This window comes from Lynx rufus, unplaced genomic scaffold (genome assembly GCF_022079265.1).
Source record: "Lynx rufus isolate CCGP_SWC_20201006 ecotype Redwood Valley unplaced genomic scaffold, mLynRuf1.p SCAF_16, whole genome shotgun sequence".
Classification (NCBI taxonomy): domain Eukaryota; kingdom Metazoa; phylum Chordata; class Mammalia; order Carnivora; family Felidae; genus Lynx; species Lynx rufus.
Window position 1 is genome coordinate 24,380,151 of NW_025814830.1, and position 27,043 is coordinate 24,407,193.

The window sequence follows — 27,043 nt, forward strand, 5'->3', positions numbered from 1 at the left end:
AAAAACAATTAAAAAAACCCAGAACATGCACAGAATTAAAAGAATTAGAGAAATTTTCTAAATTTCAACACAAATCACTGGAAAAAGTTGAATATAATTTTCCTTTGAAAGTAGTCTTTTTTAAAAATAATTAAGATGTCTCCCAATCAGCATACTACTTATCACTTTAACAATATTAAATGACTAAAAGGGCTTGATTCTTTGCCATTAATGACAGCTAATCCTTGGTGCTTTCCCACATGTCAGGCATGATTCTAGGAGTGAAGTACTAGGCTGAGAAAGGTAACACTGCCTCCTGAGGTCACTCAGCATCTCGAAGGCACAGCCAGGCCCTGAACCTTGATTCTATTACTTTGTTTGTACTAGCACGCAGCATGCTAGTATTTATCTAGGAGAGCAAACAAATTATTCTACACGTGTCCTTTATAAAAATGTCTACTACTAAAAAATAAATAAGTAAAAAGGTCTACTAATAGTCACTATTTGTGTGTAAATGAAAAAAAATGATAAATGTACAATCTTTACACTGAACATTCAAAACCAATGATCTTTTAAAAGACATCAATCATAGAAGGGTGTACTGGGCTCTCTTGGGAGCACTGCTGTTACAAGAGTTAACTCAGGTCTAAATTTAAACGTTTAAAAATCACTGTTGTAAGGATCCCTCCCACTTAGGGTGGAGAGGACAGTCAACAGGAAACTATAACACAGGATGGGTAGGGCTCCTCAACAGGAAGAGATCTGAAAAAAGGAAGACAACAGAGAGAGAAAAGGGAAAGTGGAGAAGAATGTTTATTTTCTGTGCTTCCAGCCATCCCATCCCCAGGAAAATTCAAGAGGTAGTGGACTCTTTTGCATGTTATATTAACTACATTATCTGAAGAAAAGAAAATAATGGCAAATGAAAGTTGATAAATTTACTTGGAATACTGCAAATTCAACTTTCTCCTAAAACTTCAATATCCAGTTTTGGAGTGACTAACGACTGCACTTGCAGGATGCACTTTTACTTCAAGTGTAGTAACGAGCATTTGCAGATTTTTAAATCTGGAATATGGCTTCATTCTGGATTCTGAACCTTCCTGCAAAGAGGGGTAAACAGATTTTGCCAAAGATGTGTAACTGGCTTACAGTACAGGGTCTTAAGTCTTTAGGAAAGGGTAGGAACTGATGCTGTCTGCGCAAGAATTGTCAATCCAAATGTTTTTCTTTCCCCAGTTAAACGGATCCAAGAAATCTTTTAGAGCCAAGCACACAGACACTCAGATATCTGCACACCACGACAATTCTTTCAACGTAAAAGTGTGATACAGATGATCACTACAACAACTGGAAAGCCATGTGCGGCTACATATGACTCATTCCTACTATCCTATAACTCTCCTGAGTCTGGGCCCAAGCTCTTAATTCTGATTTCCTTCTCATTCTTCCTGTCTTATACCCACTCGTTTCCTTCTTCGCAAAATCCCTCTCCTGTCTTGCTCTCCTTTCTCGTAGTCTCCTCCCAATTCTAGCTCTTATGGAGTTGGCACCCTAATGCTAGCAATCATCTTGGGAGATCACTCTTGAAACCTTCTTCTCCACACACGAGAACACTGGAGGCCCAGCGTGGTTAATGCCTTGCCTGAGGTCCACAAGTTCAAAGAACTCCAACTTCCTGCCATGGTAAGGTGCCAGGATCATTTCTGTTAGTTTCCCACCCTATTCAGAGCTGAGTAAAACCTCAAAGAACACGACTTATCTTGTGAGCTCTTCTTTTCTCCCAGCAGGTGCACAGCAATCACCTCAATTTACCCCAAGGCCTTTCCTCAAACCGTAGCTCTGAGGCATCCCGTGTCATTTTCTGCCACTAACCTGTTTTGAACACACGGTCATGTTTATGTGCTCTCATGAAGCTTGATGATGAAGTAAGTGTCTGTGCATGTGCACATGTTCCTCCCACCTTGACCACCTTATTATGTAGCAGTTGTGGTCTTTCAAGGGACAGTGCTCCTGTGGGGAGGTGGCAACCAGCAAGTTACTGCTCGTTGAAATTTTGTTTCTTTCTACTGCCAGGAGTTCCTGTGCCTCACCAAAGCATCAGGGTCCATCTGTACAAAGGGAAGTAGACAGCTTTTCTCCTAAAAGCTCTCATAATTCATCTAATCAATCTTACCCTGGAATTCAGGGTGATGTTTCTTTCATAGCAAATATAAATCTATCTGGTGACTACCAATTCAATAGCCTCTAAAATAAATAATTAGTAGTGAATGCCAGTATTTATTTGCATCAATTCCAAATGAGAACTTCCCTGCTTTAATTTTCTTCTTTATGTGCAAACTTTTTCCCTTTAGTATTTCCTACTTTAATAAAATCTGCCTGTAAAACTAGTACTGTACTGGACTGGATCTCTATCAACTCTAACCAAAAAACAAAGGTATACAGATTTTATGTTATTATTTATGACAAAGAACTTCCTTTACCTGGCTGAGAATTTTCATCCCTGAGTGCAATAGCTTCTTTGCAGCTTTATAATAAATGGTCTCGGGTTTGTTGTAAATCATAGCATTAGTACACATTAGTTTGAAGTTATCCTGGAGAGAGAATATTAAGAAGAAAAATGCATTTAAAACAAAACAAAGCATCCTCCTGTTTGAAATCATATAGGCCTTTGAAAAATTAAAAAAGATAAAACCAACAAAAAACCTTCCTTTCACTCTTTACATTAGTAACAATTTACTAAGTTTTAAGATTCACTAACAAATACTGCTAAATTAATTTAAATATTATACATTTCTTTCTAAATTCTTAGACATTTTGTAATTAATCACATGAACCTTTAGATCCCAAGATGAAATTTTTATTTATTTATTTATTTTAGAAAAAGGGAGCAAGTGAGTGAACATGAGGGCCAAGGAGTGGGGCAGAAAGAGAATCTTAAGCAGGCCTCACGCTCTGTGCAGCGAGGATCACGACCTGAGCCCAAATCAAGAGTTGGATGCTCAACCGACTGAACCACCCAGGTGGCCCCCAAGATGAAATTTTTAAATGGGTTTCTTCACTATAATCTAACTACACAGAAAAAGAATTAGAAGAAAATACTTCCATTTAATAGAATAATCTTAACTGAGTTCATGTAATTAAAAAATACTACTCTTAGTTTTAAAACAAACATCGTAAGTTTCCGTTTATGAATTAAATAATTTCAAATCCTGATGAAAACTGGGACAGGGCTAAATTATCACAATATTTCTTAGAAATTCAAATTAACTGATCAAAAACACTAACACATTTACACTAATGTTAATATTTGGGTACTATCGTAAGCTAAACATAACTTGCAGAATGCTGCAAAACCATGCCGATGTGCCACAAACCATACAATCTCGAGGAGTTGAAACATGTAACTAGAATAGCCAAATTATCAAAACTGTACTTTTGGGTTAAATTTCAAAGTACCTACATGTGCTGGAGAGCTCAATTCCACTGCATGTTTTCATGGTCAAGTAATTTTTTACTTTGTATAAATGTGACAGTGATTATACCAAGGCCTTACTGAGTTAAAATGGTAAAAACCCAACAAAAAAGAATCCCTCTAAACAAACTCTCTTCCTCTAAATTCAAACCAAATATTCAAATCTCACTATTTAATAACTAGTGATGACAGCTTAGAATACTTACAGGGGATAAAAACAGGTAGATTTAGTATTATTTGAAAGCATGTGAGAAGATAGACTCAAGGGTCCCAAGAAATTTGGTGTTAAATTTAAACTGGATTTAAATTGGATCCTCAGTGTCTGGCCAAGTCTCTTATCAGTTCAGAATTTTGCTACATCCCAGATCTTTAAGAATGTGATGAAAGCCATGAATCCATTCCTCAAGCATATATATGCACACCAAGTTGAACACTAAATTGTTCATGTCATTTTAGTAGGTTCCCCTTAAAGGCTTATCTGTGGCTTCTATCCGGGGGACGCCAGGTTAAGGACCCTTGTTACAGATAGTAGGAAAAACTTCTATTCCATTAAGAATCATTAAATATAGGAAGTGCCTGGGTGGTAAGCACCCGACTTTGGCTCTGGTCATGATCTCACAGCTCATGGATTCAAGCCCCACATTGGGCTCTGTGCTGACAGCTCAGAGCCTGAGGCCTGCTTTGGATTCTGTGTCTCCCTCTCTCTCTGCTCCTCCCCTGCTTGTGCTCTGTCTCTTTCTCAAAAATAAATAAACATTAAAAAAACAAAGAATTACTAAATATATATTTTGGGAAACAAGGCAAATGAGGGAGGACATCAGATGGCTATTACTTATACTAAACGACCACTGGGCCTATAACTGGCAAGAGAGTACTGGATCTGATAAGGCATTTGTAAATTCCATGATCTTCAGTGTCATGTGCTAGGCTTTATTGGACTTCGGGGTAATGGCACTTGGTCATTCAAAAAGCTGAATGACCTTTCTGCATACTTTCCATATAATTACAAAAAAAATCAAAAACCCAACTTGAACAGACTAATGAGCTGAATAAGCTAATTAATATTACATTGGACTACTGGATTTTTCCCCAAAAGAAAACATACTCATGTAGAAAACTCTAAAACGTTGAAAATATTAGTTCATTCCACTTATGACAAATCTTAATCATTTGTGCAAAAACACTTAGGGGGCCCATTTCTATGGTCTCCTGTCATCATAAGAGAAAGATCAGAAGAAAACTATTCACAAAAAGAAAAAAAAAACCTGTGAAATTTTTTCCCATTAAGCAATAAGAAGGTCAGAAATATGCTGAAATAAACTGTTCTAGTTTAATTTTCACCAGATGAAAAGTTGGGAAAGCTTCCATTTCTCTGAACGTAATTCAGTTTTTTCAGAGTAAGTGGAATGTTATCTATGTAGTCAAATGGATAGCGAAGATAGAATTAAATGCTGGTTTTATTCATAAATCTCAACTGATACGTGGATGAAAAAAGGAAAAGGTAAATATAATCTGTAACTGACTAGAGTCTAGTATTTAGGTCAGGTGAATACTACAATGTTCATGCAGAAAAAATAAAGGCAAAATAGATATTATCTAAACCAGTTCAGTTTGTGGTGGTCTGACACAGAAAATTTCAAAAACCACGTGGTTCCTTTTGAGCATCAAAATGAAAAATTTACCATTGAAATCAACATATGCCAAGGCTATTTAAAGATGGAAAACACTCCCATTGTAACATGAGACACACACATCATCCTGGTGGCTTATAGCTTCTTTATTTTTATTTTTTTAAGTTTATTTACATATTTCGAGAGTGAGCAAGTGAAGAGCAGAGAGGGAAAGAAGAAGAGAGAGAGAGAATCCCAAGCAGGCTCCTTGCTGTCAGCACAAAGACTGATGTGGGGCTTGAACCCACGAACCATGAGATCATGACCCGAGACAAAATCAAGAGTCGGAAGCTTACCAACTGAATCATCCAGGCGCCCCTTCACTTTTAAAGTTTTTAATCTCCTTCTTCTCTTTTGAAGAAAATATGCTCAATAAGTCTAGCCAAACTGAACTCAGAAAGCAACTGACTTTCATCAAATTAGAACATGTAATTAAACTTTTGTTGACTATTTTCTGGACAGGCCAACTTATCCTCTATTTGAGAGACATGACTAGAAACAGAAAAGGAAACTACTCTGCCACAAATTTAAGTATCAATTTTATCTGCACTAGTCTGAATTTAAAAATCAGATACTTTTTCATTTTAAAGGTTGAGAATATATATTGTAGAACATATGAAATTCAAAATTTTTCTAAAAATGTCCCAAAATAATAAAAGATAGCAGATGGCTTAGTTTGCCTGGTTGCCTATCAACAAGCTCTGAGACAAAAAAATACAAAGATTTTGGATATTAAAGTAAACTTAATTCTCTGCAAAATAAAAGGTCAATTAGAAAGTTTCCTAATACCAAACATGTAGATTTCTACGAAGATTTTGTACATACAGTATCCAAGACTCTCAATTGAACAGACATGTTACTTTGTATCCTAAGTTCGTCTATTTTCCAATCACGACATAAATAACTACAGTTACCTTCAGTTCTTCTATGGACTGGTAATCATTGTTCTTAATCTTTTCTTTCATGGTGCTAAAATCCATTGGATGCTTAATGATCATGGAGTAGCCGGGAGCAATAAAATCAGTCACAGGAAATGAAAAGAAAGCACTTGGGTCTTTTCTGTGAAGATATGCAAAGAGCAATCTTATTTCTACTACAAACAAATCTATTGGTCTAGGAGAAGTCACAGGAAAACTTTCAGATGTAAAAAGAATGTGTAGTATGCTAACATACTTTTCACTGAAAAGTGAAAGAATGATTTCAAAGACTAACAACTAATAACAAGATGAAGATGTTTTACATACTAGTTGTACCTTTAAGACAGAGAATCTTTTAAGATATACATATCTAATTAGTTGGTAGCACCTCCCACATAGGGAAAAATGAAACAAAATAAAAAATCCAGACTAACTGACCAGTGTCTTGGCCTCTGGGACGTAAACCCTATGTACTTTTATCAACCATAGGGGAAAAGGCAGAAATAGTAACTATAAATGCACATCTGCAACCTTCCATGCTGATTTATAACTATAAGCTTGGACTCTTGGGGGGCCACAGGATTAATACATCTATGTAAAATATGTGTATTTTCTTAATCAATGGATCCAACTTCTATTTCATCTACAGGGGAGAACTCAAAAACCTGATACTAAAAAGGTCCTCAAATTACCCCCAAACTTAAGAACCAGTGTTTTCTATCACAGGTTTTCAATTCTGGCTTGTGCATCAGAACCAATAGAGGAGCCTTAAAAAAAAAAATTCTAGTTGGGGGGTAGGGAGGGGAGGAGGAGGCTCAGCCTAGACCCACGACAGAATCTTTTGGGAAGGAGGGCTGGTGCATTGGTACTTGTATGATTGACTATTCCTATTAGTGTTGGAATATTTGGCATTGGTAACTCCAGTAGTGACAGGGTTGAGAACCATTGCTCTACAATTAGGTCATTAGACTGATTTTTTTTTCCTCTGGCTATTTGGCATACCAAAGTTTTCATACTGCAAATACTTATATTAATAAAAATGGTTTAAAAAATAATAAAAGCAGCAACTTTTAATATGTATTTACCACATGCAGACCCATTGATAAGTACTTGATTTATTTTATATGTAATCTTTATAAAAGCCACACAGGTGGTGGTATCCTCAGTTAGAAATGAGAAAACTAAGGCTCAGAGGGCAAATCATTTGTTCTAGATCATAAATATGATAAAAGATAAGAGTTGGAATATAACCTTAGATATTTGTTCTTCTCTAGCAGGATGCCTAAGCAAGGAGATTAAAAAATAAAGAATAAGCAAAAATACTCAGTCTGCAACTGCTACATACAACTGTGTGCTGTCCACAGTAGTTACTATGAATAACAACACTAATCATCTCTGGAGGACCTCTTCAGAGCAAATTACCTACACCCCCTAAAATCAGTCATTTTAATATGGTCCTAATCAATTACATTATTTACCAGCATTTGCGCTGAGTCTTAAGGATAACGGATCTCTACAGACTATTCAAAAAATGCGGCTCTGGGTTCTAATTCCCAAAGTGTTCTGAGAAATGTGAATATCCTTGGACGAAGAGAGACCTTGTTAAGTAGATTTCTTTTAAGAAATCTACTTAAAAGATTTCATTAGCCTACATCCTGATCATGTCATAAGAAGAAAAATTTAAAAGGCAGCCCCAACACTTCATAGTCGAGCATTCCAATAGAGTTGGAATACCTAATGCTTACCTGTTCATATTTTTGGGACAAACAGTGAATGACTTATTCAAGTGTATTTCTCAATTACTCTGTAACACCAAAAAGGGAGTGAGGCCACTAACTTCTGATCTTAACTGCAAAGCTGAACAGGTGTTGAATACAGATAGCACTAGAGGCTTTCACTTACAAAATGATTTATATTATGTTCTGGGGTTGACACAGAAGTATAACAGAGTGAGAAGAAAATTCAGTATTAGAATGCATGGCCTATACCCACGAATCCTCTGCAAATAATATAAATGTCTTTGGGTTGAAAACTCAAATTCTGAGTAAAGAAAAGTAGCAAAAATAAGTATTTTAATGAAGACTGAGTTATTCTTTTCCTCTTTAAGAACTTAACATTGGTTTAATCTAGATACTGAATTTTTTAGAACAAAATTTTGCATTTAAGAGAGGGCCACAAATCCTACTTAGTTTCTTCTCCCAGACTTAATAATTGCTGAATATTCACAGCATGATAAGCATTGAACAAATATACAGAAGGTATTTTCATTTATTAGCAAAGTGAAAATATCTGTATTATTTATTCCTGGTTTAAAGCTTCAACATCAGAAGTTAGTTTAAAGAGAAATTTGCCATTAAGAATATTATGTAACACTCTTTAGGTTGCCAGTTAAAACAAACCAAAGGAGAACATTTAAAAGTCAGCTTCTTAAAGTACTTTCTATTGCCAGGCAAAATATTTATCATCCACTTTAAAATCAAGTACATTTGGATTTAGGCCACAAAAATGTGGCTTTAAATAATCAAAAATAGAGAAGTGGTTTGGATCCTATATTTCTCATTTTAATTTCCAAGTTAAAAAATGTTGGAAAGAACATTTACCTCTGTAATTGTCTCATCAGTTGATTCAAAGCTTCTTGAAGGGGTGTCTGTTCTACTTCTAAAGTAAAGGAGAAAGGAAAAGAGTGTTTTCAAAAGGAAGATTCTAAAGAGTATTGTTTAGCTGATTTCTTTCCATATGACTTACCTCATACTCATCATTAAATGTCTCATACAGAAATTTCATTTATCTTACAAATATATTGAAGTACTAGAGTATCAATTCAAAATGGAAGCTACTTTAACGCTCTTATGCAGTGACAGAAAATAGAAAACTTAAAAAAAAAATTCAATTATACAGCTTTTAATCTTAAAAGCTAAAACCCAGTCACCTTCCCGGGCTACAACCCTTAAAATAATTTCAGCTTCCTCATTCAAGTAAGTTAATTCAGACTTATTCCAACCTTCTTGTTTGGCTAAAGAGCTTGTGAGAGGCTTCTCAGGAGGCAAGTCTAATCTTACAGGGGCCTGGCACTGGAGATCTTTCTCTGTGTCATTCTCCACACGGTCCCGATCTCGCTTCTTTTTATCCTCCTAAATGGAACAAAGGGAAACAATTTAGAAATACTTCAGAATTAATACCTTTAAAACAAATAATTTCAGTGAAAACAAAAACAAGACACTACTTAAAAGAAAATAGATTTCTAATAATGAAATCTTAATGTATTTTATTGCCATCTACTGGAAAAGGAGAGAATAACAGCTCCTGGGGGGGGGCGGGTAGTGCTTCTATATCCCAGAAATAATCAATTAGAAAAATAATACTATTCACAAAAGAAAACATACCTAGGAATAAATTTAATAAAAGATGTCCAATACCTTTTGGGAAAAATTATGAAACATTACTGAGAGGTCACTGTGGAAGACCTGAATAAAGGAGATATACCATGTTCATGAATTGATAGTCAATTCTCTCCCAAGTAATCTACAAATACAATGTTATGATGGGGCGCCTGGGTGGCTCAGTCAGTTAAGCGACTGACTCTTAATTTCGGCTCAGGTCATGATCTCAGAGTTCATGGGATCAGGTTCTGCAATGGGCTCTGCACTGACAGTGCAAAGCCTGCCTGGGATTCTCCCTCTCCCTCTCTCTCTCTGCCCCTCCCCTGCCTGTGCACTCGCTCTCTCTCTCAACATTTAAAAATAAATAAATAAAATGTTATGTCAATCAAAATTGTAAGACAGAATTTCATGAAATTTGACAAGCCAATCATATAATTTATCTTGAAGAGTGAATCATCAAGAATAATCCACACAGTTTTGAAAAAAGTCACAATAAGATGTGTTTTACCAGATAGTATTTGTAATACTAACTGGGGCAAACAGACCAATAGAGCAGATTGCAGAGTACAGAAACAGACTCGTGCACATAGACAAGTCTTGGTATATCAGGGGTGGCATTATAAATCAAGGACAAAAGGGCAGTGCTGGCACAACTGGTTATCTACATGAAAAAGAAAATAAAATTAGATCTCTACCTCATATTGTACACAAAAGGAAATTCCACACAGATTAAAGACTTAAATGTACAAAGCAAAGCTTTAAAATTTCAGATAAAAGTAAAGGATCTTTATGACCCAAGAGTAGAGAAGATTAGCTATCGACTGACATAAAGTACTTGAAACACAGAAAACTCAGAAGTATTAACAAAAACTGTGCAAAGAGCATTTATTCAAGTAAAAAGGCAGATAACCCAATAGAAAATGAGTAAAGGATATCACAGGTAATTCCCAGAAACCTGAAATATAAAAAAACATGCCAACTAACTCAAGCTGCCTAGAACTCTGGGGATTATAAATGTTTGAAACTACAAGGCATTTCCTAGCTCTCCATGTGACAAAAAATAAAATGCCTGAAAATGTCAAGTTTTGATGAAAACCGAGAAATAGGGCTCTCACACCTTGCAGATGGGTAGGTAAATAAGTACAACCATTAGGAGAACAATTAACAATATTTTAAGGCTGAAGATGCCTTTACCCTACTTCTCAGCTTTTCTACTCCTGGGCATATACCCTAGAGAAACTTCTCTACATGGAAGGCAGGTATAAGAATATTTACTGCCACATTCTGAAACAGTAAAAAATTATGAACAATCCAATGCCTACTAAAAGGAAAATGGATTGATAAATTATGACATTTACACAGCAGGTAAAATTTATAAGCTAAAGTTACACTGTATCAAGATATAGAGTGTTCAGAACTATAATTTCTAGAGATAAAAGTTGAGAATACTGTTACAATACTGGTTTTGTAGTTTGAAAATGTGTAAGTGTATATTATTTACAGATGTATGTGGAAGTGGTAAAATTACAAAAACAAGTATGCAACTGATACACAGGACACTCACAATAATGGTGGTCTCCAGGGCAGAGAGAGAGGAGACAGAGGGAGAGGAATGGGATTCTGGAAGAATACACAGAAAGCTTCATCTGTATCTATATTCTAATTTTTCTTTTTCTTTCTCTTTCTTTCTTTTTCTTTCTTTCTTTCTTTCTTTCTTTCTTTCTTTCTTTCTTTCTTTCTTTCTCTTTTCCTTCTTTTCTTTCTCTCTCTTCCTCTCTTTCCCTTTCTTTCTCTCTCCCTTTTTCTTTCTTTTCTTTCTCTTTCCCTCTCTCTTTCCCTCTCTCTCTCTCTTTCCCTCTCTCTCCACTTCTTTCTCTCTTTCTTTCTTCTTTCTTTCTCTTTCTTTCTTTCTTTCTTTCTTTCTTTCTTTCTTTCTTTCTTTCTTTCTCTCTCCTTTTCTTTCTTTCTCCTTTTCTTTCTTTCAATATTTATTTGGAGAGAAAGAGCAGGCGAACAGGGGAAGGCAGAGAGAGGGGGAGGGAGAATCCCAAGCAGGCCCTGTGCTGTCAGCAGGGCTCCATCCCATGGCCCTGGGATCATGACCTGAGCCAAAATCAAGAGTCAGATGCTCAACCGACTGTGCCACCCAGGTGCCCCTATTTCTTTACAAAAACAAACAAAAAGCCAAAGCCAAAAACCAAAAAATCAAGTAAAAGGTAAAAAAAAGCTAAAGCTGGATGGCTGGTATCCAGGTGCTAGTTTTATTATTGTGTTTTCTTTTTTTTTAAATTAAATTTTTACTAAAATTGTCTAAAAATGTCTACTTATGCCTTTGAGAATCAAGCTTAATAGGATCTTATCGACTCCAAAACTATTTTTTTGGCTTATGTCCTAATTTATTGTCCTAGTATCCAGAGCAGTGGTTCTCAAAGTGTGCTCCCTGACCAGCACCATCAGCATTATCTGGGAAGTTGCTAGAAGTGCAAATTCTGAGTGCCCATTATGGATCTCAAGCTTCAGTGTACAGCAGAATCATCTGAAGGTCTTGTTAAAACACTAACGTCTTGGCCCTATTTCCGGGATTACCCATCCGGTAGGTCTAAGGTAGAGCCTATGAGTCTGCATTAATAACAAGTTTCCAGGCCTTGTGGGTGTTGCTGCTATAGGAATCACACTTTCAGGATCACTGATACAGAGCTTCTATTCTCAGGGTCCAAAGCATCTAATATAGAATATATGACTGGTTTCAAGGCTCCAGAGAAAAATGCTATATAAACTGTACTCACAGTGCTCCTGATCTCAGTTATCATCAAGTTGATTGGTGTCTATTTTTATGACTTCATGCCATACTCTAGAGCAGCAAATTTTGATTCTGGAAAGTTTTGTGGGTTTTTTGCCATCAATCAGAACAACTGGCATCAATCTTTTGTAGGCTGGAAAATTTCCTTCTGTTCAATGGAAAAAGACCCCCTAGAGACACAGATTCCTTCCTATGAAATGTAAATTGTGAAGTGAGGACAGCTGCAAGGCAATAAGCACTCTCCTAGGTGGAAAGAACCAGGGCTATAGTGCCAGGAATCTAGAGCAGGAGTTGGCAAACTTTTTTTGGTAGATGGCCAGACAGCATATAATTTAGCTTTGTGGTCCTAAGGTCCCAACTACTAACCTTTGCTGTTGTGGCGTGAAAGCAGCCCTACCCAATACATAAATGAATGGGTGTGGCCGTATTCCAACAAAACTTTATTTATAAACCCAGGTGCACTGGCCATGGTTTGCTGACCCATGGTCTATGGGCTCAAGTTCTAGCCCCAGCCTCATCCTTAACACACAGTGACCTTCTTAAGCAATTCACTTATTCTCATCAGGCCTCTCATCACCCACAAGATAGAGATTTAACTGTTGATTTTATCTATCTTAGAATCAATGGAATGGTGAAATGAGGTCAAGAAATAGAAAAGTTGAAAAAGTACCAAAGGATGGTACTACCTGGTCACTTTATCCTGTCAGCCTGGTCTACGTTAACCACCTTAATATTCAGAATGGCAAGAGAATATAACCTTCTGGGCTACAGTCCCAAAGAGAAAAAGAATACAAAAACCTATACTTGGAAAGCACCCTAAACTGCATGGATATTCAGTAACATGTTACTGCCAGACTAGGAATTAGGAGACCTGCCTTCTAGTTTACCAGAATGTGACCCTGAACAAGTTATCCCACTCACTCACTCAGCTTCACCCACAAAACAAGAGGCTTTGACCTCTACACTTCTCTCTCCACTTAAAATTCTGATTCCAACCTTCTAATTTTCTTCATGATTCAGAACATAGTTAAAGAATCTCACTGAGAACGTCCCTTACTAAAGTCACACAGATATGTAAAACCAAAAGTTAATACAGTTATGCTTAATAGTTAACGCATTTTGCCAATTACATATAGAAAACGACACAAAGATACTGGAGCCATTTAACTTTAGGTGGCCAAGGAAGAAGGGTTTACAGTTATAGTTTATAAATAGGCTCAGATTCTGGCTTTGCCACTTATTTGCCATGAAATTATGGATAAACTATATAATTTGGGGGAGGGGACTAATTTTCTTATCTTTGCAATACAACACATACCTCAGAAGATTGTTCTGAGGATGAAATAAGACAGTATATGTGAAATTTCAGCGAAGCACTTGCCCATATTGTACACTCATTCATTCATGCATTCAATAAAAAAATAAGGTTCTACTGTATAGATAAACACTGGTGGATAACACACACACACACAGCCCTGCCCTTAGGAAGCTGACAGTGTAACAGCAGAGACACACATTAAACAACTCATTAAAAAGACCCAAACAGAATCCATGGAGAGAATAACTGTTGGGTGAATCTAATTTAGACTGGACAAGTGTGGGAAGACTTCTACGAGGAAGTAACATCTGAGCTGAGATCTGAAGGACAGAATTTAGCCAGGCTGGGGGTGGAGGTGGGTGGGTGGAAACAGCATTCCAGGCAGAGGAAATATCCTGTGCGCAAGAAGGTCCAGGCAGGAGAGAGGAACAGCGGCTATTTCTGTAACTACAAACACACTGTACTTAATTTCAGACTCTAATTTATTCACAACTCAATGGCAAGTTATTAATTTGTGAATGACACTTCTGAAGCAAATCTTTGCTCATATTATTAATATTATAACACTCATTGCACTATAAACACATCTGCCTCTTCACTAGAGTTCCTTGTGGGCAGGGTCCCATGTCATTTTTAGTGCTGTACCTCCAAGCTCAACAATGCCTTATGCATAATACTTGCAGAATTAATTAATTACAGGAGGCAGCATGGAATGGGAATGTGAAAGCACACAAATGAACAGCTGAAGTCCTCAGTGGTAAGTACTGTCTTTCAGCTACTTTTGGAAGGGATACAGATACAGATACAGAGATTTCTAGCTATACTCAAATAATGCTTCCAATCTGCAAAACAATTTTAGAATTTAACAGGTGATTTTGAATTTAATTGAAAAATCAGTCTTACTACCTCAAAGTGACACCTCAGTTTTGGCCTTAGATTGAAGACAGCATGTGCTGCCTATTTAGTCTGTACCTCTGATGCCTTCCCCCGGCTCCCCAAGGGAAAACAAGAAACAATTTCCCCTGGACTCCCAGAACATACCTTTATTCATACCTCTACTAGAATTTACCAGGCCATGAAGTTTAGCTCTCCTTTCACATCTGATTCCCCAGCTCAACTCTGAGCTCCTCCTGGAGGGCAGGAACTGTATTTTATTTACCTTCATCATTTGAGTCTAATAACAGAGTCTGGCATGTAAGAGGTGCCTGGTAAATGTCTGTTGAGTAAATAAATGAATAAACAGCCTTTCCATCAGAGGAGCAACACTACTCTTACACTCATAACAGTCTTTCTTTCTCTAGAGGTGCCTGGCTGACTCATCTGGAAGAGCGTGTGACTCGTGATCTTGGGGTTGTGGGTTTGTGCCCCATTTTGGGTGCAGGATTACTATAAATAAGTAGGGGCATGTAGGTGGCTCATTTGGAAGCACATTTGACTGGATCTCAGGATCATGAGTTCAAGCCCCACGCTGGGTGTGGAGCCTACTTAAAAAAACAAACAAACAAACAAACAAACTTTAGGGGCACCAGGCTGGCTCAGTTGGAAGAGCATGTGACTCTTGTTATAGGAGTTGTAAGTTTGAGCCCCACAATGGGTACAGAAATTACTAAAAATAAATAATAATAGGGGCGCCTGGGTGGCGCAGTCGGTTAAGCGTCCGACTTCAGCCAGGTCACGATCTTGCGGTGCGTGAGTTCGAGCCCCGCATCAGGCTCTGGGCTGATGGCTCAGAGCCTGGAGCCTGTTTCTGATTCTGTGTCTCCCTCTCTCTCTGCCCCTCCCCCATTCATGCTCTGTCTCTCTCTGTCCCAAAAATAAATAAACGTTGAAAAAAAAAATTAAAAAAAAAATAAAATAAAATAAATAATAATAAACTTTTTTTTTTTTTTTTTTTTTTAAAGAGGACAACCTCCAGAGGAAACCAGAGTGGGTGGATTTTCTGCTGGGAGATCCTGGCTTTGGCAGATGTCATACCAAACAAATCAATGAGTTGTGTTTTGACAGAATTTCCATTTTGCTTAATGATTACAGTCATCCATTTTTTCTCTCTAGTTATGAGCTACCTCATCCTCTATGCCTTAGTTAACTCAGCAATAAAATGAGATACTAACAGCACCTACTCCACAGAGCTATTTGTAAGAATTAAAATAGTAAATGTAAAGAACTCAGAACTGTGCCTGGCATTACAGTAAACGCTCGAATGTTAATTTTTTTTTTTTGGTTGTTTTTTTACTTTGAGACAGAGAGAGAGAGAGAGGGCATGTGCACATGCAAGCAGGGGAAGGGCAGAGAGAGAGAAAGAAAGAGAGAAAGAGATTGAGAATCCCAAGTGGACTCTGCACTGTCAGCACAGAGCCCAATGTGGGGCTTGAACTCATGGACTGTGAAACCATGACCTGAGCCGAGGCTGGATGCTTAACCAACTGAGCCACACAGGTGCCCCATGTGCCCCATGATTCCTTACCTGTAATCGTACAAGATGAAAAGAATATCCCTATATTACAATAATAGCTCAGAGTACATAGTTTATCCCATTGCTTGAACATGTAGTGTAACATCATTATATTCTGATTTTTCAAGACCAGCTCAAATGCAACCGCCTAAGCAAAATCTTCTGTGATTCCCCCCACCCAGCCCCAGGGACTCTCAAGAGACTCAGAACTAGAACGCCCCCTCTGTTAAGGGCACTGATTTTAATTTTCCATGTACTGTGAAGGGTGTGGAGGTCAGTGTCCATTTTAACAACTCTTTCACACTACAGACCTATTTAAGGGGCAGGGTTTGAGTTCCTGTTCTGGCACTGATTATGCAACTTTGAGCAAGTGACTAAGCTCTCTGAGCCTTAAGTTTTCTCATCTGTAAAAGAGAAGACAGGATGATCTGGCACTTCTACTTTTGGATATATATCCAAAAGAACTGAAAGCAAGTTCTCAAAGAGATACTTACATACTCGGGTTAACAACAGCATTATTTATAATAGCCAAGAAATAGAAGCAAACCAAAAATCCACTGACATTTAAAAATTTTTAATTTGAGAGAGAGAGAGCACGCAAGCGGGGGTGGTGGGGAGACAGGGAGAGGGAGGGGGGAGGGAAGAGGGGGGAGGGAGAAGGGAGAGGGAGAAGGGAGAGGGGGGAAGGGAGAGGGGGGGAAGGGAGAGGGAGGGGAGGGAAGGGGAGGGAGAGGGAGAGGGAGGGAGGGAGAAGGAGAGGGAGAGGGAGAGGGAGGGAGAGGGAGGGAGGGAGGGAGGGAGGGAGGGAGAGAGAGAGAGAGAGAGAGAGAGAGAAAGAGAATCTTAAGCAGGCTCCACACTCAGTGCAGAGCCCCACGCAGGGCTCAGCCCCACGACCCTGGGATCAAGACCTGAGCTGAAATCAAGGGTCAGATGCTCCACCAACTGAGCCACCCAGGCATCCCACAGAATTTTACTTATTGCCCCTCAGTTTTACTTCATTGTCCTCTCATGCTTATATTCCTAGACCAAATGATAGGAGCATTTATTCATCAGCTGTTATTTTATTTATTTAAAGTTTATTTATCTTGAGAGAGGGAGAGACAGTGTGTGTATGCATGAGAGGGGGAAAGGCAGAGAGAGAGGGAGGAAAGAGAATCCCAAGCAGATTCCACACTGTCAGTGAGGGGCTCGAACTCACAAACTGGGAGATCATGACCTGAGCTGAAATTAAGAGTTAGATGCTTAACTGACTGAGCCAGGTGCCTTATATATTTTTTATATGATGTGGAAATTGGAAATAAAGGACTTGCAGATGTAAAGCTGAATCTTTAGGAAATACATTAAGAGTTATGCCAGCACACAAATTCTTTGCCAATCACTCAGCATTCGAATGCTCAGGGGGGAAAAACTAGCCAACACACTTTCAGAGGGGTGGTATCTAGATCATGGCCTGATTAAAACAAAGGGATGTTGTACTCGTAACGTTCTGGCTGGTATTAAATGCCACTGTGCTACACAGAGAAATACTATCGATCGTAACTGCTTGGCCATTTTAAACTAATATAACCAGGGCCTTTCCTACTCAAGAGAAGAAACTCATTTAACTCCAACACTTTTGAAAAATTATAGGGTTTTATGTTGTAAGTGTGTGTGCTTCCCCCAAACTTTACCTTTCCCTTTTCTTCCCTAAGTAACAGATTCCTGATCTTCATTAGGGTACAAAGCCCCACCTCCTTCTCCAACTAAAAGACATTTCCCAGCCTCCCTAGCAGCTAGGGTGGCCATGTGGTTAAGTTGTAGCTGATGAAACACAAGCAGAAGTTATGTATGCCTTTCAGAAAAACGCTTTAAAATGGCAAGTTTTATCCTTTCCCTGCATCCTTCCTTCTTCCTGCCACATAGAATGGCCAGAAGAATCACCAGTCCCTTAGAACCACACATACCCCAGCCCCTTCCAGGCCCATGTCTGTTACACAGCTGCTTCTCCCCGAGACCAGAGGCAACTGCTGTTCCTAAAATTCCCTAGAGATCCAGAACGTAGCTCAGAGAGGAGCGTCCGGAAGTCTCCCTTCCTAGACAACACTAGTAAAAGAACCCCCTCCCCCATCCCTGGTCTGACCTGCAAAGAAGGGATGGCCCAAACAGCCTCTACAGAACCAATGACACCCCAGAGAATCTGGAATGTCCCATGGTCTCTGAGTCCTGGGGAAACGGGACCTTGGGCAAATTCACTTCACTTCTGAGTTTCCACATTACCTTTCATAAAACGGAAACCAACCTACTTGTCCTATTCTGCAGGGTGTTAATCCAAGTAAGACTATGGATGCAAAAGCATCTTAATTTACAAGGTAATCGAAATATAATGAAGGCTAATGACATTTCGAGCCACAGTCAAGAAAGGGCAGAGTGGCTGGAACACAGGGGGAGAATTCCAGGAACTTATCCTGAAGATATCCTTACAAAAGTATACAAAGATTTGTGTACACGAGGCTCAATGAAGCTTTATTTGTAACATTTAAATGCAGTATCAAATAAAATATGGTACATCAATATAACAAAATACTACGCAGTTAATAAAAGGAATGAGACAATTGATAAAAGAAGAAATGAAGAACACGAGTGTATCAGCTGGCATTATGGTGCCAGAACTAAAATCAGAAGTGGTTAAAAGGGGTGACCTCAACTTCCAGTTAAATGAGATGAACAAAGTACAGACGAGATGACAGGGGATGAAAGATACCCACACATTTGGGAGATGAAAGGCAAGTGTAGGAGCGTGCAGATCACAGAAAGCAAGAGACCTCCTGCATGCAGAAGTGGACAGCTAGAGAAAAGTTCAAACCTGAGAAACCTGGAAAAGCTCACGCTTGGAGACATAAGGAACCAGAGTCTCCAGACAGCATACCAGCCAGAAGTGGGGAGATGCTGGACTGAATGCAGAGCACTGGGTGGTAGGACCTTCAGTCCCCTTCCCTGGCTGGCCCCCAAAACACCAGCAGCCAGGTAAAATCCTTGTCCAAGAAGGGACTTTTCTCTGGAGACAGAGACATTTGGGGGTTCCCCAATGAAATGATCAGGTCTTTGTTTAGTGACTCTACAGCTAGAAAACTAAATACAAAGTATTTATTCATACTTTAATTAAGTACTTTAATTAAAGTATTTATTAATCAGCCCTTTTGTGCTTCACACTAAAATACAGACTAGGAAGGCGCAACAGGTATCTAAGGGATGCCGTTAACATAAAAGGAGGAGACCAAGAAAATAAACTGAAGAACTGGAGACACAAAGCAAGGAGCAAAAGAAAACTTAAAAGGAAAAAAAAATATCCTCAGAGAAAAAAAAGAAGATACTGCATAGAAAAATAAGAACAGGGTGCTATAAAAACAAGGACAACTAGGGGTGCCGGCGTGGCTCAGTTGGTTAAGTGTTGGGACTTCAGTTCAGGTCATAATGTCACGGTTCATGAGTTCGAGCCCCACACGGGGCTTGCTGCTGTCTGCGCAGAGCCCGCCTCAGATCCTCTGTTCCCCTCTCTCTCTGCCCCTCCCTCCGCTCACACTTGCTCTCTCAAAAATGAATAAACATGTATTATTTTTTTAAAAAGGACAATTAGAGAACAAGATGCTTTTAAAATTCTAGGACACAATAATTCTCAATCTGGCATTCCATGCGGAGTCAAACCATCCATCTATGTGAGACTATAGGATGGCAGAATAAAGATATTCAAACACATAAGGACTTCCAAAACCTACCTCCTATGAATGGTTTCTTAGGAACTTCCTAGAGTTAAGAATCCACCAGAATAAGGGAGCAAACCAAGAAGACATGGGATCCAGGAAAGAAGCAAAGGAGGATCCCAGAAGGCCTAGAGGACTCAACCAGACTAGACAGGGCAGGAGGGCACAGAGGGCTCCAAGATAGATGTCTCAAGAAAAGGAGAACTGTTTGACCACGTGAAAAACAGAAATCAGACGGGTTTCATAAATCTGTCAGTTTGGGAAGGTTTGGTACACAATAACCAAACAAATGGAAGCAATTAACAAGAGACCAAGTTCGGCTCTATATTTGCTATACTTGTCACCAGTGAAAAACAATTAAACACTGAATACTGATTTAACCAACAACTGTGATACATCCACACTGGAAGAATGGAGGAAGGGAAATCGGGGGTGTGAAGCGGTATTGGACTGCTGACTTAAGTTCTCACCTTCTGTAACTTATCAGTAAAAGATGTACTGATAAGTCAGGAAATAACATAAACTACATTTAAAAAAGGACACAAGGGGCGCCTGGGTGGCGCAGTCGGTTAAACGTCCGACTTCAGCCAGGTCACGATCTCGCGGTCCATGAGTTCGAGCCCCGCATCAGGCTCTGGGCTGACGGTTCGGAGCCTGGAGCCTGTTTCCAATTCTGTGTCTCTCTCTCTCTCTGCCCCTCCCCCGTTCGTGCTCTGTCTCTCTCTGTCCCAAAAATAAATAAACGTTGAAAAAAAAAAAATTTAATTAAAAAAAAAAAAAAAAAAAAAAAAAGGACACAAATACCCAAAGGAAAAAAACTAAAACATTTTGGAAGTAAAACTCTCCACTGGAGCAGGAGACTGCTTTTGTGTAAAAGCTCTGAAGTACTCTTGACTTTTAAAAACTACGTTCACTGGGGCGCCTGGGGGGCTCAGTCAATTAAGCGTCGACTTCGGCTCAGGTCACGATCTCACGGTCTGTGGGTTCAGGCCTGGCGTCGGGCTCTGTGTTGACAGCTCAGGGCCTGGAGCGTGCTTCAGATTCTGTGTCTCCCTCTCTCTCTCAAAAATAAATGAACATTAAAAGAAAAATTAAAAACTATGTTCATAAACTACTTTACAAATAAGAAAAAAAACCCAGCTTGTTACCTTTTTTTTAAGTAATTTTTTTGAGTGTTTATTTTTGAGAGAGAGACAGAGACAGAGTGCAAGCGGGGGAGGGGCAGAGAGCAAGGGAGACACAGAATTGGAAGCAGGCTCCAGGCTCTGAGCCCGACGTGGGGCTCGAACTCACGAGCTGCTGCCTGAGTCAGACGCCTGACTGAGACACCCAGGTGCCCTCCAACTGGTTATCTCTAGTGGGAGGGACTGTATGAGGGACCAGGGTGAGGAAAAATTTCCTCCTTTTTATTTTATTTTATTTTTTTTATTTATTTTTTTTTTTAATTTTTTTTTTTTTCAACGTTTATTTATTTTTGGGACAGAGAGAGACAGAGCATGAACGGGGGAGGGGCAGAGAGAGAGGGAGACACAGAATCGGAAACAGGCTCCAGGCTCTGAGCCATCAGCCCAGAGCCCGACGCGGGGCTCGAACTCACGGACCGCGAGATCGTGACCTGGCTGAAGTCGGACGCTTAACCGACTGCGCCACCCAGGCGCCCCTATTTTATTTTTTTTTTAACATTTATTTATTTTTGAGACAGAGAGAGACACAGCATGAACGGTGGAGGGGCAGAGAGAGAGGGAGACACAGAATTGGAAGCAGGCTCCAGGCTCTGAGCCATCAGCCCAGAACCCGACGCGGGGCTCGAACTCGCGGACTGCGAGATCGTGACCTGAGCCGAAGTCAGACGCTTAACCGACTGAGCCACCCAGGGGCCCCAAAATTTCCTCCTTTTTGTTCACTCTGTATTGTTTGAATTTCTTAAAAAAAAAAAAAAATCACATGCACATAATAGTTTTTATAACTTAGCAAAAGAAAACATTATATAGGGGCGCCTGGGTGGCGCAGTCGGTTAAGCGTCTGACTTCAGCCAGGTCACGATCTCGCAGTCCGGGAGTTCGAGCCCCGCATCGGGCTCTGGGCTGATGGCTCAGAGCCTGGAGCCTGTTTCCAATTCTGTGTCTCCCTCTCTCTCTGCCCCTCCCCCGTTCATGCTCTGTCTCTCTCTGTCCCAAAAATAAATAAACGTTGAAAAAAAAATTAAAAAAAAAAAAAAAAAGAAGAGAAAACATTATATAGTTCTATATACTGTCACAATCCAGCCAAAGGCAATTAAAAACTGAGGCAGAAAATAATGGATTTAGGAAATTCTAAACAGAGCGTCTCTAAAATTTAGTGACTTATCAAGGTATTTAATCACGTGGAATAGAACACTTCTGTTATGTATATACACATAAAAGTTATAAAACTAATTTATGGAAATCTATCTTCAAGGTACAGTAACTGATTTAATAAACCACTCAGTGACCAGTTAAATCTGGGAAGTGCAGAAGTCTAGGCTAATTCCGGGCATGTTTGCCGAGCCCGTGAAGCAAGACAGCGGCTACTTTCCCCCCGCTTTTCTGTGAACTGCAGATGGTTAGGAAAATGCCAATTTTTACCACTGGTGTCATGTCCTTTAAAGGTCTCTGATCAGATTTCCTCTTCAACGGATTCACGTTTTAAGATGAAAGCTGCTCATTATATATCTGGCATTACAGTATTTACTTCGGAGCAAAATCCCGTTCACTTTTGAAACGACTATTGTTGTTGACAAACCTGAGGCTGATTCGAGCACGACTTCCACTTTTCCTAGATGGGCAAACGCTCTTTGACGCGGCTCTTGAAAATCAGGACTCAGCTGTGAGTGTAACTAAGTATAAATAAATCAAGAGTTGCTGAAACTCCCAACTGATTCATGTTTCTAGGCTGCCCTGCTCTTCCTCAAAACAAGACAGCCGTAAAGGCGTTTCAGCGTCTCGCCAGACACAGAGAGAATCAAGTTAGGTTGGCAGCGGGAGGCGGGAACTCTTAAAAAGTGGCACCACCAGCAGAGCCGAAGCACCACAGCCACGTTTACCTTTACTCGTCTCCGTTTTCTCCCCTTTTCTTCTCCTGGAACCTGCTTCTCTCCTTTCTTCCTCTTTTTCCGCTTTCTGTCCTTGTGTTTGTCATGATCGTTTTTGTCCTCGAAGAGGCTTGAGTCGTGCCCCGAGCTGCCCGTGGAGAGCTCGGTGACTTCGTTCCCTCCCACTTTGAGGACCAGCTTCAAGGGCTTCTCTACATACTCTTAAACAAAAGGACAGAGCCTCGATTACGGGCGGGTCGCGCCGGCCAGCATCCACGATGCAGAGGCACCGCGGGCAGGGGGACGGGCAGGGGGAGAAGGGGGAGCCACTGCCGGGGCGGCTTTGGGCGCGCAGTGGGCGCCCCGCGAAGCACCTGTTGACTGACGGACACTCACCGAATGTGTGCCCCGAACGCTGCGGGCCTCTGGGGGCCGTCTCACACCTCCCAACAAGAGCCCCGCCGGGGGGGTGGGGTCAGGGGTCCCGGGTTCGAATGCCGCCCCCGCCTGGGAGGGGTCTGCGCGGCCTCCCGCGGGCCGCGCCCCCTTCGCGGGTCCCCGGCCTGCCCGTGGGAGGTGCGGCCCCCGGCCCGCCTCGGGAGCTCGAGGGTGGTCTCGAAGGAGCGAGAACCCTCCCACCCCCCCCCCCCGCCACATACACACTCCCCAGAGCCGCCGCCCCCCACCGCGGCCAGCTCCTCACCCTCGTAGAGGTGTTTGTCCGACTTGTGCTTCTTGTGCTTCTTGCCCATGTCGGACCGGGCCCCGGTGCCCGCCCCCCGCGCCAGGCCCAGGCCGTGCGGCGCCGCTTCCGGTCCGGGCCAGGCGAGCGGAGGGCGGGAGCGGGGCCCGCGAGACCCCGCGCCCCGAGGCAGGGGGGCGGCGTGCGCCGGGCGGCGCGAGGCCCCTCACGAGAAGACTGCGCGCGAGACCCGGCCGGAGCCCGAGAGCGGCGGCGAGGCGGCGAGCGGCCGGCGTTGAGGCAGGAGAGAGGGTCCGCGGAGCGCGCAGGGTGCTGCTGGCTGCCCGTGGCGGCTCCTGGCGGCTGGAGGTGGCGCCGCAGCCCGCGCCCCGGGGGCGGGGCTGGGGGCGGGGCTGGGGGCGGGGCGGCGTCCACGGCTCAGAGTCCCCCTGCCCTCTGCTCTCTGGTCTCCCTCCCTTCCTGTCCTTTCTCTTTTTCCCTCTTTTCCCCTCTTCCTTCCATCTCTGTCTTTCTTCCCTCCCTCCTTTATCTCTGTTTCTCTCTCCACTTCTCTCTCTCTTCTTCTCTCTCGCTTCCTCTCTCTTTCCCTCTTCTCGCCTCTCTTCCTCCCTTCCCTCTGTGTCTCTTCCCTTCCTCCCTTCTCTCCTTTCTCTCTCTGTCTCTCTGAGATGGAGACTCTGTCTGATTGTCGCCTCTCCCTCCCTCCCTCTCTGTCCCTCTTTCCCTTGCTCTCTCGCTGTTTTCTGTCTCACTGTCTCTGTCTCTCTCTCCCTCTCTTCCTCTGCTTCTATCTGCCTTTGTTTTCGCTCTCTCCCTCCTTTCCTCTCTTTGTGTCCCTTCCCTTTCTTCCTTCCCTTCCTCCCTCCTCTCTTTCCCTCTTCTCCCCCTCTTTCTCCCTTCCCTCCATCCGCCTACCTCTTTTCCTTTTTTCCCCTTCCTTTTCTTTTCTTTTTATCACCCTTCCCACTCCCCTGACTTCTCTCTTCTTTCCCTCTTCCCCTTGTTTATGTCTTCCTTTTAACAATATGTATTGAACCGTGTACTGGATGCCAGATCTAGCAAACCCAGGATGCTGGTAACTGAAGGATTCTAATCTTTAAAACAAAACAAAACAAAACAAAACAAAACAAAACAAAACAAAACAGACAAAATTCCCCAAAACCCACCAAACTTATGTGCTGATATGTAAAGGCCTCCCAAACTGTAACAAAAACACCACCAACGAAGTATGAAGCCGAGTGTGTTTGGTAAGATCCATATATAGAAATAAAAGTTAAGATCTGGATGAAAAGGCTCCAGTGGTGCTGAAGTGGATTGTTTTAGTTTTATGCTTCTCTCTTTGTTTGACATTTTTTCTCGCGTGCATGTTAAATTTTTTTTTCACATTTACTTATTTTTGAGAGACAGAGAGAGACAGAACCCAAGTGGGGGAGGGACAGAGAGAGAGGGAGACACAGAATCAGAAGCAGGCTCCAGGCTCTGAGCTGTCAGCACAGAGCCCAACGCAGGGCTCGAACTCACAAACCGTGAGATCATGACCCTTAACCGACTGAGCCACCCAAGCGCCCCATCACATGCCTGTGAAATTTTTAAAAAATGAAAAGAAAGAGACGATTTAGAAAAGTATAAATTTGCACACACACACACACACACACACACACACACACACACACCGATGAAAGTATGTCAGACTTTACCAAGTCGGGGCCCAGACTAACACCATTGCTCTGTAGATGGACGTCTACCCCTTGAGGCTGTTTTAAGACTTTCTCACTCACTCTTATCCTCAGGTGCTGAGTCCTACTGGAGAGATGTTGTTCACATTTCTTTCTGTTCATTGGCATTTACCCAAATATAGTATTAAGATGTATTTAATATAGCACATCTAGGGACATTGGCTGCAGGGAAACGAAATAATGTTGATATTTTTCTATATGACAGCATTGTAAGACAGGAAGTGCAGAAACATTATTATTCCCATTTTAAAGATGGGGAAATGGGCGCCCAGAGAAGTGAAGTAGGTTTGCCAGTTAGTGGCAAAGCCTGCACTCAAATTCAAGTTTTTCTGATTTGAATCACAAGCTCTTTTTACACATGAATAAGGTGAAGGATGTCTTGACAGCCTCTACTTTTAACCTTATGATGCCCTGTGTATTTTCAGATAAACCCACATCACAGCCTTCTCTCAAGAAAGGATCTTAGTCATTTATACTTTAGTAAGAATTTGGACCTCTGGATCACATCTCCCAGGAAGATTTGTAGCTTTAGCTTGAACTCCCAACCGTAAAATGTTATACTTCTAGTTCAGGACCCTATGGTTGGAGTGTGACAGATACCCAGTCTGAATTATTTTAAGTAAATAAAAAGATTTCAAGTAAAAAGATTTTCAAGTAAAAAGATTTTCAAGTAAAGCTTGAAGACAGGCACCAGGAATTTGATACTGTCTGGTGTATCTCTCTCTCTCTCTCTCTCTCTCTCTCTCTCTCTCTCTCTCTGTCTTGTTTCTGTGTATGTAGGGCTCCACCTTTTTCCCTCTCTATATGGCTAAAAATATGGTTACTAGCAGCTGCTTCCTGCATAACTAGGAAGATAGTCTCTTCTCTGACAGCTTCACCCAGGAAGAAATGCCAGAGAAAGGCTCTGATTGGCTTAGGTTGGGTTATGTGTCTTATGGGCCAGGGAATGGAAGATTGATCCAGCTTGGGTATCCAGTCCACCCCCATGGCCAAGAGGAGTTAGTCTGTGACCATCAGGCCCCACCAGACCACCATGGTTAGCCAGGGAAGATGAGGTTCCTCGAACAAAGGAAGTTTGTGTCTGTTGCCTCCCTGTAGCAAGCCCCCCTGGCATCTGCGAGGTGGAGTCAGAGTGGGGGAAGGGGGTTGTGCTGGGGAAGGGAACTTGGTTGCTCTGAGATCAAGCCACCATTGTCCACTAAGTATAGGGCAAAGCTTGGTTCAACTTTTCAGCTGTTGGCTATAATCTTTTTGCTTTAACTCCCATGCGGATCTGGCTTCCAGTGTGGCATGCCTCACTCCAGGCCGAACCTGTGAGTTTCCCTCTTTGCTCCCCATCTCCCAGTGTGCTTCCCCAGGGAAGGGTCTGGTCTCATTCTCTTTGTTTCCATAGCAGCCAGCACAGTGACCACTACTTTGCAAATACCCCTAAGAGCTAGCTCACTGTGTGTGTGTGTGTGTGTGTGTGTGTGTGTGTGTGTGTGTGTGTTTCTTTTCCCTGACCAGCCTGGGATGGAGGGAAAAGGGCCTAGTTAACTCATTCACACTATGGAGTGAGTAATTGTCCTCCTCCCCTCAACAGAGATTGTACGCAGGTTCCCAAAGTGTTCACAGCAGTGAAAAACAGGAGCCTGAAGCAGAAAACATCTCACAGAAGTTCCTGGGAGATGGACACCCTGGCTTCCCCACTTTGTAAGTTCCCAGCTCCAGGACAGTGCCTGGTACATAAAAGGCCCCAGAAAATGCTAGCTGAACTGAACCTTGCTGTGTAGTGCAAACTCCAAGGTGACCCCTGAAGACTCCTGCCTCCTGGTATTTATGTTC

The 27,043-nt window shown here is 41.4% G+C and overlaps 1 protein-coding gene across 3 annotated transcripts in view; it reads right to left on the minus strand.

Annotated features, from left to right (window-relative positions):
* Nucleotides 1-23,761, minus strand: part of BRD7 (bromodomain containing 7) — a 38,963-nt gene extending 15,202 nt beyond the window's left edge. The window contains exons 1-6 of one of the 3 annotated variants that reach the window (XM_047078383.1): nucleotides 23,484-23,761; nucleotides 22,793-23,001; nucleotides 9,043-9,172; nucleotides 8,642-8,699; nucleotides 6,039-6,183; nucleotides 2,463-2,573 (exon numbers count right to left, since the gene is read on the minus strand). In XM_047078383.1, coding sequence (XP_046934339.1) covers nucleotides 2,463-2,573; nucleotides 6,039-6,183; nucleotides 8,642-8,699; nucleotides 9,043-9,172; nucleotides 22,793-23,001; nucleotides 23,484-23,532 — 702 coding nt within the window. In that variant the 5' untranslated portion in view covers nucleotides 23,533-23,761. The remainder of the gene's footprint in view (nucleotides 1-2,462; nucleotides 2,574-6,038; nucleotides 6,184-8,641; nucleotides 8,700-9,042; nucleotides 9,173-22,792; nucleotides 23,002-23,483) is intronic. The other 2 variants (XM_047078381.1, XM_047078382.1) reach the window with 2 other exon arrangements.
* Nucleotides 23,762-27,043: the final 3,282 nt, after the last annotated feature.